The 13,150-nt window shown below is 41.6% G+C and overlaps 1 protein-coding gene across 7 annotated transcripts in view; it reads right to left on the reverse strand.

The window, feature by feature from the left end:
* The window catches only part of hhip (hedgehog interacting protein), a 187,852-nt gene that overhangs the window by 153,200 nt on the left and 21,502 nt on the right, over positions 1 to 13,150 (reverse strand). For all 7 annotated transcript variants that reach the window (XM_068041527.1, XM_068041517.1, XM_068041545.1 and 4 more), the window contains one exon: positions 8,518 to 8,719. In XM_068041527.1, the coding sequence (XP_067897628.1) occupies positions 8,518 to 8,719 (202 nt within the window). The remainder of the gene's footprint in view (positions 1 to 8,517; positions 8,720 to 13,150) is intronic.

Below are 13,150 nucleotides of genomic sequence, written 5' to 3' on the forward strand. Positions count from 1 at the left end.
CAACTCCCTACCGACTGTATACCACTGTGCCACAACCTCTGGTGGGTCTGTCCTGCCTGTGGGACAGGACATACCCAGGGATGATGATGTCAGGGATATTGTCTGTAAGGTATGATTCCGTAAGTCTCACTATTTCAGGCTGTTGCTTGACTAGTCTGTGGGACAGCTCTCCCAATTTTGGCACATGTCCCCAGATGTTAGTAAGGAGGACTTTGCAGGGTTGGGTTTGCCAATGTTGTTTCCAGTGCCTAGGTCGATTCCAGGTGGTCCATTAGATTTTGTTCCTTTTCTTAGGCTTTGTAGCAGTTTTGATACAACTGAGTGGCTTGCTAGGCCATTTTAGAGGGCATTTAAGAGTATTGGGTGCACATCAGACCTCACCACTCAGGCACAGATTGATCCCTGCACCCCATGTGCACCCACAAATTTCTAGGCTCAAAAATTTTCTAAATTGCTTTTTTATTTTACGTACACAGACATTTAAAAATTATAAATGGAACTGTAACAACGAAATTAAACCCTGCATTCAAAACTAATTGACAGTCAAGCTAATTTAGAAAAATAAATGAAATGAGAAGTTAATTACTTCAGTTAAAAAATTGTTCAAGAAGAATTGAGGAAGCAGTCTCAACACCTGGATCTTTAAAAATCCAACAGGTACAATGGGTTATGATTAAAACTAACTTTCTTTTGTTTGATTTAAAATCCACCCTTGATTCTATGAGCTGCACAGAAAATTAATTGCCTTCACTGGTCTCCCATGAGAGGAAACAGCAATTACGGCAAATCTCTTTATGCTTGGAATCCTCTCTCCCTACTAGAACACAAGAAGTAGGAACAGGAGTAGGCCATTTTGCCCCTCGACCCTACCCCACCATTCAATAAGATCATGGCTGATCTGTCCCAGGCCTCAACTCCTCTTTCGGGCCTGGTCTGCATAACCCTCGACTCCCCGAGATTTCAAAAATCTATCTACCTCCTCCTTAAATACAATTAGTGAACTAGCCTCCACAACTCTCTGAGGTAGAGAACTCCAGAGATTCACCACCCTCTGAGAGAAGAAATTCCTTTGCATCTCAGTTTTAAATGTGTGCCCCCTTATTCTGTAACTATGTCCCCTAGTTCAAGATTCCCCCACCATATTCTCAACATTTACCCTGTCAAGCCCCCTTAGAATCTTATATGTTTCAATAAGATCACCTCTCATTCTTCTAAACTCCAATGAATAGAGGTCTAACCTGTTTAGCCGTTCTTGATAAGACAACCCCTTCATCCTAGGAATCAGCCTGGTAAACCTTTTCGGAACTGCCTCCAATGCTAGTATATCCGTCCTTAAAAACGGGGACCAAAACTGTACACAGTACTCCAGGTGTGGCCCCACCAACACCCTGTACAGTTGTAACAAGACTTCCCTATTTTTAAACTCTAACCCCCTAGCAATAAAGGCCAAAATTCCATTTGCCTTCCTAATTACCTGCTGCACCTGCATGCTAACTTTTTGTGTCTCCTGTACAAGAACACCCAGATCCCTCTGTACAGGAGTATTTTGTAGTCTTTCTCCATCTAAATAATAATCTGCCTTTTTATTCTTCCTACCAAAGTGGATTACCTCACACTTTCCTACATTGAACACCACCTGCCAAGTTCTTGCTCACTCACTTGACCTATCTATATACCTTTGCAGATTCTTTGTGTCCTCATCACAACATGCCTTCCCACCTATTTTTGTATCATCAGCAAATTTGGATACTCTACACTCTGTCCCTTCCTCCAAGTCATTAATATAGATGGTAAATAGTTGAGGCCCTAGAACTGATCGTTGTGGCATCTCACTAGTTACGGCTTTCCAACCTGAAAAAGACCCATTGATCCCGACTCTCTGCCTTCTGTGTGTTGACCAATCCTCAATCCGTGCCAACACATTACCCCAATACCCTGAGCTCCTATTTTGTGCAATAACCTTTTATGTGGCACCTTATCGAACGCCTTCTGAAAATCCAAATACACTACATCTACCGGTTCCCTTTTATCCACTCTGTTTGTTATATCCTCAAAGAACTCTAACAAATTTGTCAAACATGATTTCCCTTTCATAGAACCATGTTGACTCTGTTTGATTGCATTATGTTTTTCTAAATGTCCTGCTTTTTCTTCCTTAATAATGGACTCTAGCATTTTCCCAATGACAGATGTTAAGCTAACTGGTCTATAATTTCCTGCTTTCTGCCTCCCTCCTTTCTTGAATAGGAGTGTCACATTAGCGGTTTTCCAATCCGCTGGTACCCTACCGGAATCCAGTGAGTTTTGGTAGATTATGACCAATGCCTCTACTATCTCTGCAGCCACTTCTTTTAAAACCCTTGGATGCAGGCCATCAGGTCCTGGTGACTTGTCTGTCTTTAATCCCATCAGTTTGTCCAGCATCTTTTCCCTCGTGATAGAGATTATTACAAGTTCCTCCCTCCCATTTACACCTTGCTCATCTATTATTGTTGGGATGTTTATAGTGTCTTCCACTGTGAAGACCGATGCAAAATATTGGTTTAAATTATCTGCCATTTCCCTGTTCCCTGTTATTAATTCCCCTGTCTCATCCTCTAAGGGTCCCACACTTACTTTAGCTACTCTCTTCCTTTTTATATAACCGTAGAAGCTCTTACTGTTTGTTTTTATATTTCTTGCCAATTTACTCTCATGATCAATTTTCTCTCTCTTTATTAGTTTGTTAGTCTTCTGCTGCTGGTTTCTAAAAGATTCCCAATCCTCTGGCCTACCACCAGCTTTTGTCACTTTGTACGTCTTTGTTTTTGATTTGATACTCTCCTTAACTTTCTTTGTTATCCATGGGTGGTTCATCATTCTCTTCGAGTCCTTGCTTCTGACCGGAATAAATGTTTGCTGAGTGTTATGAAATATCTGCTGAAAAGTCTGCCACTGCTCATCTACTGACTTCCCCTGTAGTCTATCTTCCCAGCCCGCTTTAGACAACTCTTTCTTCATACCTCTGTAATTGTCCTTGTTTAAGTTGAAGACACCGGTTTGAGGCCCGAGTTGCTCACCCTCAAACTGAATTTGAAATTCTACCACGTTATGATCGCTTCCCCCAGAGGATCTTTAACTACAAGATCTCTTATTTATCCTACTTCATTAAATATTACCAAGTCTAAAATAGCCTGTTCCTGGGTAGATTCTGCAACATATTGTCCTAAGAAACAATCCCTGATGCACTGACCAAATTCGTCTTCCATGCTACCCTTGCCAATTTGATTTGTCCAGTCTATATGCAGATTAAAATCACCCATGATAATTGCAGTGCCCTTCTTACATCCCTCCATTATCTCCTGATTAATATTTTGTCCTACAGAGAGGCAACTCCTTGGGGGCCTATAGACCACTCCCAGCTGTGATTTCTTCCCCTTGCTATTCCTTATTTCCACCCAAACTGATTCTACATCATGATCTATTACACCTATATCATTACTTACAACTGCACTGATCCCTTCCTTTAATAACAAAGCTATCCCACCTCCTTTTCCTTTCTGCCTATTCTTCCAGAACGTCGAATCTCCTTGAACATTGAGATTCCAGTCCTCGTCAACCACCTCTCTGTGATAGCTATCAAATCATACTATAAACAAGAAATCACTGGATTTCTAATTTGTAAGCAACTTTGAGAAGATACCTTGCTGGTTTGGTAGCATTTATTTGATAACTTCTCTTCCCTCATGGGTCACCAGAGAAAGCAACTCCTTTTCTGTATAACTCACAAGATTAATGAAAGCTCAGGCAATGAGCATATGCTTTTCTTACTAATTGTACTAATTGAAGATCCATTTCAGGAAGATTTTCTACATTTGGACAGGATGGATTTTAAAAGTTAGGTGGAAAAATGTCATTTGGGAGGGAAAGTGTAGAAGGAGCTGGGAATGAAAAACTACATAAGAACAACTTCTGTTTATCTCTGCCTTGTCTTCAGAAACGTCAGATATATTTCCTCTCCCGTATTTTTGTTTGAGTGAAGACTTAAATTGCTATTTTTTGTTGGGTGGTGGCCAGGAGTGGGCTGTCTGGACCCCTCAACCAGTTTTGGTTTCAATATTCCAGGCAGTTCCCTCAATTGCCCTTTATGACTTCATTTTAATTTAGACTGCAGTCAGTGCTATTGTGTTTGTTATTTATTTTTGGAACCATTCTGCCCTTCCCGGAGAACACAACTACCTTGGAAATTGTGTGAATGTCCTAAAAAAACTTTTTTCCTGTTTTTTTAATTAACTTCTTCTGCAAGAAACTGCATTTTTGGATCTGTAATCATTTCTTTCCTGACCTTTTTCTTCTGTTCTCTCCTTTTGCACTTTGATGATTCAGCTAGGTGTTCTGCCCATTGATTGCTTGTTAATTATTTGCATGCTCTTCAATTGCCTGATGGATTGCACCATTGTGAGATGCAAGCTATGCCTGTCTCCATGTTAGAAAATAATATTGTTGTCCAACATTACAATATCACAAAAGAAAACTTACTGCAATGTAAACTGCAAATATGAAAATTAATTCAAATATCACTCCTGGAAAATGGGATCAGACATCATTATAAGGTAAATAGATGAGTTTTCAAAAATCCCCATATTAGCATTAATTCACCCTAGTGCTTTCGCACAAAATACCGCCCTGGTATTTTCTGTCTTTGGTTTGGAATAATGCCTAGTATTAACATATTTTTGTCATGGCTTAAATTTAGTATATTGTTAAACTATTGATCATGCACAAAAAAAGTTCCAAACATGCTAACGTTTTTACAAAATAAAAATCACTGTCTGACAAGACAAAGCCACTTACAGATTTGGTTTCCTACATTACAACAGTGACACTTCAAAAGTACTTCATTGGCTGTAAAGCGCTTTGAGACGTCCGGTGGCCGTGAAACGTGATATATAAATGAAAGTCTTTCTTTTTAAAAAATACTGAATTAAGTCATTAACTTGATGCAGTCATCAGTAAGGGTTTATGATGAAACCTGAAACGTTAACTCTGTTTCTCTCTCCACAGCTGCAGCCTGGCTTGTTAAATATTTCCAGCATTTTCTGTTTTTATTTCAGATTCCCAACATCCACCATATTTTGCTTTTGTTTTGTGATTAAAGTGGTTTCCACATCATCTATAAAAAGAAATAAAAGCCCAAGAGAGAAAGGGCTTCATCAAATTTGACCAAATGCCAACAAATTAATTAAGTGATTGGGGCAATATAGAAGAGCTCAAATACAGAATGTTTACAGATGTACAATCTGTTGTGGTGACTCAATATGCTCAACACTTCGGTTCCAAATGGAACACCACGGTGCAGGGAAGTGACTTGTCAAAATTGTGAAAGACATCAAATAATTTTAAATTATTAAGTTACAAATCATTGCTCAGATGTCTCTTTCCAACTACAAGGGTGAAGATGTGACTTCATTTGCAACATTAATTTGAGTAGTGAGTCATGTTTATCTGACTCATTCACACTGCTGTAGAGTTGGGAAAGGCAGAGCTCCATGCTGACATACATAATGCATGGAAAGAATGTTGTTCACTAGCTGCTGACTTGCTGGGGTGGCAGTTTTACTGATCAAGAAAAGGGACTATCCTGTTAACTCCTTTCAATCATTAAAATGTGTGCAGCTTGCCAGCAGAGTTTTTTTTTTCAACCTTCAAAACTTACCTGTTTTGGTAGGCTCACAATAGCTGCTTTCAACAGCAGCTAATGTACTACAGCAAGATCAATTCTTCCAGGTCATCTTACTAATATGGCGTAGTCAAAATCTCAGATATTTATGGGTCAATTTTACACTGCATTTTTGGTGTCAGTTTGGTGGTGGACTATGGCACCAACACCAAAACTGTAGTGTAAAAGCACTTTGAGACGTCAACAGGAGACACAGAAATGTGCCTATGAATATTTTTAAAAGAAGTCCAGCAACTGATGAGGTAAGAACATTTATGAAATTTAGCGAAATGATGAAATATTTGAAAATTATGTGCAGGACAACTCCTATTGATATGTGAAAATATTCAGGTAGATTTAAAATAGTCAGTAATTTAAGACAAAGGAACAATAGAACATTTAATGTAATGCCAAACTCTTAGAATCTATAATTCAAAGTATAATTAGTAAGCATTTAGAAATGAATCAGTTTAACAAAGGCAGTTAGCATGTATTTGTTAAAGGCAAATCACTTTTAGCAATTTGAGTACTTGGAATATTTTTACTGCAACAATGAAGGCTGAGGACATTTAATAGGTTTTTTAAACTATGAAAAGTTTAGATAGTGAATAAGAAAAGGCTATTTACTCCCAAATGGGGAATCAGTGACAAATCAACTTAAAATTATCACTAAGGAAGTACAGAGAAAGGATAGGAGAAATTTCTTTGTATACAGTGTTGTTGTAACATGGAACACTTTGCCACAGGGAATGGCGGACACATAAAATCACTGGGTCTTTTCAGGGGAAATTGGATAAATATGTGAAGCAGATGAAGATACAAAGCTATAAGAAGAAAGAAGGGCAGTGGGATTAGTTTAAGAACTGACACAAACCTCATAAGTCAAATGGCCTCCTTCTGTGCAGTAAACTTTTATGGTTCTACAGAGGTACTTATAATTTAATAAATTAATTGAAAAAATTTGTGCTGCAGTAGATTTCAGGTACCTCAATTAAGTGGTTATGCTTCATGTGTTAGTCTGCTAACACTCACTGTCTAGGCTATCTAACCATGGGCCGGAATTTTACATCGGGCGGGAGGCCAAAAAGTCAGGGGCGAGCCCACCTCCGCTGGGCCTGGGGAGCCACGGAGGGATTTTTCACTCCAAAGCCCTTAATTGGCCTTGGGCAGGACTTCCACCTCTCTGAGGCAGGAAGTCCTGCCTAATGGAGCTGCCAATCACTGGGCAGGCAGCTCTTAGTCCTAGCAGTGCCACCGGGAGCGGTAGCCACTGCTGGGACTGCACCCAGCCAACGGCAGCAAGAGGGGCGACGGCCCTGGAAAGAAGGTAAGTTTTTGGGGGCTCGCTGGGGACAATCGGCCACGCCCTGGCGAGGCAAGGGGGGTCAGCTGGGGGGCGAGTGTTGTGCAGTGGGGGTGGTTGGGCCATGGTGGGGGGCCTCCGTGGGGCACAGGGTGCACGATCAGGAGGGCGCCCCACCACCCCAAGGCTCACAAGAGGGTCACCAGGTTTTGCCTGCCGTGTTCTGGGGGCCTTTGCCGCCTGGCCGCCACTGGTAAAATACCAATGGCGGCGGGAGGAGGCCCTTAAGTGGCAGTTAATTGGCCACTTAAGGGCCTTGATTGGCCTGGGGCGCTTGGGCCGTTTCTCGCCGCCACCGCCCCACATAAAATTGCAGTGGTGGCGGGAAGGCATCGAGAATGGCACCCCCCGCCTCCCACTCAATATTACGCCCCCCTGCCACCAGCCCACTCCTGTGGGGGGGCTGTAAAATTCCGGCCATGGTGTTCTTCACAATTGACCACATGCATACTGCCTTCACCTAACATACACTTTCCAGTAGAGGTCACTGAATAGCAATCTGAGGCAGAACCTTGGCTAATTTTTCCACTTCCTAAAGGAGGAGCACTGAAGATATCTCATCCCACTGGGAAAGTAACTTCTATCTTCTGGTAAAGCAAAGGTGTAAAGCACCCTTCCAGCACCAATGCAAATATGCTGAGACACAGATTCAGTTCTCCTTGTGTGCTGATTTCCAAATAATGTATCACTGTTGGTACTAATTACTTTCCCATTGCTGGGAGAGAAAATTTGAGGAAAATTATCATGTGAGCCTCTTAGAAGTTGACTTAAGGGAGATATTGATAGGCTGTCTTGTTTGTTTTAGGACTTCAGTGGCACTGTAAGTCTAGAACAAGAACAAAAAAGGGAGAAAAACAGGAATTTCATAGCCTCAAAAAAAGGCTGGTGAAACACTTTTAAGCTGTTGAGGGCCCATCTCTCAACAAAACACATGCATAGGTAGCCATTATTCACTTGTGAACCTTGATAATGAACATCAGTTTGCCATTCTACCTTGGAGAATATCACTGCTAAGTCCAACCCTGTCCTAACTTGACATATATACAAAGCACCTCCAACAGGAATTATTCAAAAGCCTAATTTCCTCTCCCTACCATAGGTGTGCAAACACCAATTGCAGTTTCTGCACCACTGCTCCAGGGGAAGAAAGATGGACCTTCTTGGTCTGTATGGCTCAGCTATTCACTGGTTAAACTCATTGAGCATCGGAGACCCTTGACCATTCCGCTTTTTGAATGTATTTCAGCACCTAAAAAGGAGAGAAACTTCACAAAGTTTGGCCAAATCTGGCAAAGCTGTATTGAGTTATTAAAGTGACAAGTTATTGTTCACAGACATGGACAATGGCAACAAGGCCTGACTTTTTTCTAGTGGGGACCATTTTTCGCTTCAGTATCTAAATTATAATAATGAATACATAATAAGGACGAGCACAATTTCTGGAGAAAATGCCAACCTTTATTCCACTTTGGACCTGCTTGTGGATGTCGAGGAATGATTCCTTTAGTAATTCTCCATCAGCAGTGTAAATCTTTACAAAACCTTCCTTTTCCAAGATGAAGAGTCTTTGCGATCCATCCCCACAATGCACTAATCCAGTAGGCTGTCCAAGTCCACTGACCACTTCATGAAGGCAGTAACAATTTTTTTTATGTTTTCTAAACAAATAATAGAATATTTCATTATCCCTGATGATTATTGGACTTATTTTATCCAGAAAACAATTCAGCTATTTTGGTTACTTTAAAAAACACAATACTACAAAAGATAAAATATGTCAAGTATTCAGCAAATTTTCAAAGTTCAACAATAGACTGTAAAACATTTATTTTTCTTTAATACTTTTACTTACATATTCAAAATTCAATGTGTGTGTATTTCTACTCTGTTTACATATAATATAAAAAACTACACTCAGCTTTAAAAAGAACTCAGCCTGTTTAGACAAAAGTCTCACCTCACTATGTGTTGTAAGTTTCCTAAGTGGAGTAAGTTTAGCTAGTTTCAATCTTTGAAATTTCTGATGCAACTACATCCACAAAATTATTCATAATTTATCAGCAGTTAGTGCTAATGGCATTATTACAACAGAGTATAGGGAAATTATACCCATAGTGGTATAACTTCAGTGCAAGATCTAGTATACAAAGCTGGTAGCTGTACCCCTTCCACTGATATACTGGGATCAGCCTAAGGTAGTGGTCTGAGACTACAGTAGTGCTGCTTTGATTCCTGCACAGCAACTGGACCTGGAACAATTGGTCAGAATCCAACACCAATCATTTTACAATGTTGTGGCACATACTAAAACCACTCTCTGCCTACTTGCTTGAGTACATTCGCTCCTTTGGTTGGTAGAAAATGCATCACTTCCTCTGAAGCAGGAAACACTTTGCATATGTACAAGTGTTCAACACATATTAATTTGGGACTTCAAAATTCAAGGAATGTCCACGTGTGTAGAACTGCTATACTCAGGCTACTGCGAGTGAGACAATGTTGCTCAATGTTTTTCACTCTCATTGCTATTGTAGTTATAATAAATGCATAAATTTTGCACATGTGGAAAACTGAAACATCACCCTGGTTCAAGTAGGAGTCACTATTCTAATGTCTAACTGATAGTACACCTGACTTGAAAGTGCTTTGTTTCTGGCATAAAACAAGAAATGCTGGAAATACTCAGCAGGTCTGGCAGCATCTGTGGAGAAGGAAGCAGGGTTAACGTTTCAGGTAAGTGACCTTTCATCAGAAGTGGCAAAGGTTCTCTCTCCACAGATGCTGCCAGACCCCCTGCTGAGTATTTCCAGCACTTTTTTTTTATTTCAGATTTCCAGCATCTGCAGTATTTTATTTTTATTTTGTTTCTGGCAGTTGGTTCAAAAATAGAAAAATAACTCCTTGTCTTGTAATTATTTTCCTTACCATAAGAATATAAAAATTCATCACTTTTTACAACAATTAGTCTGCTGTAACTATTCATAGAACCTACATCATTTTTGTTACATTTTTCCCGATACAGCTGAACTACATATAAACAAAATGTAAGAAGTAGGATTGAGTTTTCAGGAGTTTGGTTTCTGATGACTAAAGTCAAATACTTCAGGATTCAGATGATCCAATCACTGGCTTCAGAGGGCTACACCAATTGAGGAAAACCAAAGTTTGCATTAGATTTTGGCCTTGGACATGTAAGCATGAGTATTACAAAGAACAAAGAACAGTACAGCACAGGAACAGGCCATTCGGCCCTCCAAGCTTGCGCCGATCTTGATGCCTGCCGAAACTAAAACCTTCTGCACTTCCGGGGTCCGTATCCCTCTATTCCCATCCTATTCATGTATTTGTCAAGCAGCCTCTTAAATGTCACTATCGTACCTGCTTCCACCACCTCCCCCGGCAGCAAGTTCCAGGCACTCACCATCCTCTGTGTAAAGAACTTGCCTCGCACATCCCCTCTAAACGTTGCCCCTCTCACCTTAAACCTATGTCCCCTAGTGACTGACTCTTCCACCCTGGGAAAAAGCTTCTGACTATCCACTCTGTCCATGCCGCTCATAACTTTGTAAACTTCTATCATGTCACCCCTCCACCTCCGTCGTTCCAGTGAAAACAATCCGAGTTTATCCAACCTCTCCTCATAGCTAATGCCCTCCAGACCAGGCAACATTCTGGTAAACCTCTTCTGTACCCTCTCCAAAGCCTCCACGTCCTTCTGGTAGTGTGGTGACCAGAATTGCACGCAATATTCTAAGTGTGGCCAAACTAAAGTTCTGTACAGCTGCAGCATGACTTGCCAATTTTTATACTCTATGCCCCGACCGATGAAGGCAAGCATGCCGTATGCCTTCTTGACTACCTTAACCACCTGCGTTGCCACTTTCAGTGACCTGTGGACCTGTACGCTCAGATCTCTCTGCCTGTCAATACTCCTAAGGGTTCTGCCATTTACTGTATATTTCCCACCTGCATTAGATCTTCCAAAATGCATTACCTCACATTTGTCCGGATTAAACTCCATCTGCCATTTCTCCACCCGTCTCCAACCGATCTATATCCTGCTGTATCCTCTGACAATCCTAATCACTATCCGCAACTCCACCAACCTTTGTGTCGTCCGCAAACTTACGAATCAGACCAGCTACATTTTCCTCCAAATCATTTATATATACTACAAAGAGCAAAGGTCCCAGCACTGATCCCTGCGGAACACCACTAGTCACATCCCTCCATTCAGAAAAGCACTCTTCCACTGCTACCCTCTGTCTTCTATGACAGAGCCAGTTCTGTATCCATCTTGCCAGCTCACCTCTGATCCCGTGTGACTTCATCTTTTGTACCAGTCTGCCATGAGGGACCTTGTCAAAGGCTTTGCTGAAGTCCATATAGATAATATCCACTGCCCTTCCTTCATCAATCATCTATGTCACTTCCTCAAAAAACTCAATCAAATTAGTGAGACACGACCTCCCCTTCACAAAACCATGCTGCCTCTCGCTAATAAGTCCATTTGTTTCCAAATGGGAGTAAATCCTGTCCCGAAGAATCCTCTCTAATAATTTCCCTACCACTGATGTAAGGCTCACCGGCCTATAATTTCCTGGATTATCCTTGCTACCCTTCTTAAACAAAGGAACAACATTGGCTATTCTCCAGTCCTCTGGGACCTCACCTGGAGCCAATGAGGATGCAAAGATTTCTGTCACGGCCCCAGCAACTTCTTCCCTTGCCTCCCTCAGTATTCTGGGGTAGATCCCATCAGGCCCTGGGGACTTATGTACCTTAATGCTTTGCAAGACACCCAACACCTCCTCCTTTTTGATAATGGGATGTCTGAGACTATCTACACTCCCTTCCCTAGGCTCATCATCCACCAAGTCCTTCTCTTTGGTGAATACTGATGCAAAGTACTCATTTAGTACCTCGCCCATTTCCTCTGGCTCCACACATAGATTCCCTTCTCTGTCCTTGAGCGGGCCAACCCTTTCCCTAGTTACCCTCTTGCTCTTTATATATGTATAAAAAGCCTTGGGATTATCCTTAATCCTGTTTGCCAATGATTTTTCATGACCCCTTTTCGCCCTCCTGACTCCTTGCTTAAGTTCCTTTCTACTGTCTTTATATTCCTCAAGGGATTCGTCTGTTCCTAGCCTTCCAGCCCTTACGAATGCTTCCATTTTCTTTTTGACTAGGCTCACAATATCCCACGTTATCCAAGGTTCCCGAAACTTGCCAAACTTATCCTTCTTCCTCACAGGAACATGCTGGTCCTAGATTCCAATCAACTGACATTTGAAAGACTCCCACATGTCAGATGTTGATTTACCCTCAAACAGCCGCCCCCAATCTAAATTCTTCAGTTCCTGCCCAATTTAGCACCTTCACCCGAGGACTACTCTTATCCTTATCCACAAGTACCTTAAAACTTACGGAATTATGGTCACTGTTCCCAAAATGCTCCCCTACTGAAACTTCGACCACCTGCCTGGGCTCATTCCCCAATACCAGGACCAGTATGGCCCGATCCCTAGTTGGACTATCTACATATTGTTTCAAGAAGCCCTCCTGGATGCTCCTTACAAATTCTGCCCCATCTAAGCCCCTCGCATTAAGTGAGTCCCAGTCAATATAGGGGAAGTTAAAATCACCCACCACTACAACCCTGTTACCTTTACACCTTTCCAAAATCTGTCTACATATCTGCTCCTCTTCCTCCCGCTGGCTGTTGGGAGGACTGTAGAAAATCCCCAACATCGTGCCTGCACCCTTCCTATTACTGAGCTCCACCCATATTGCCTCGCTACACGACCCCTCCGAGGTGTCCTCCCGCAGTACAGCTGTGATATTCTCCTTAACAAGTAATGCAACTCCCCCACCCCTTTTACATCCCCCTCTATCCCGCCTGAAGCTTCTAAATCCTGGAACATTTATCAGCCAATCCTGTCCTTCCCTCAATCAAGTCTCTGTAATAGCAACAACATCATATTTCCAAGTACTAATCCAAGCTCTAAGTTCATCTGCCTTACCTGTTATACTTCTCGCATTGAAACAAATGCACTTCAGACCACCAGTCCCGCTGTGCTCCGCAA

Source organism: Heterodontus francisci, chromosome 1, assembly GCF_036365525.1.
Source record: "Heterodontus francisci isolate sHetFra1 chromosome 1, sHetFra1.hap1, whole genome shotgun sequence".
Classification (NCBI taxonomy): domain Eukaryota; kingdom Metazoa; phylum Chordata; class Chondrichthyes; order Heterodontiformes; family Heterodontidae; genus Heterodontus; species Heterodontus francisci.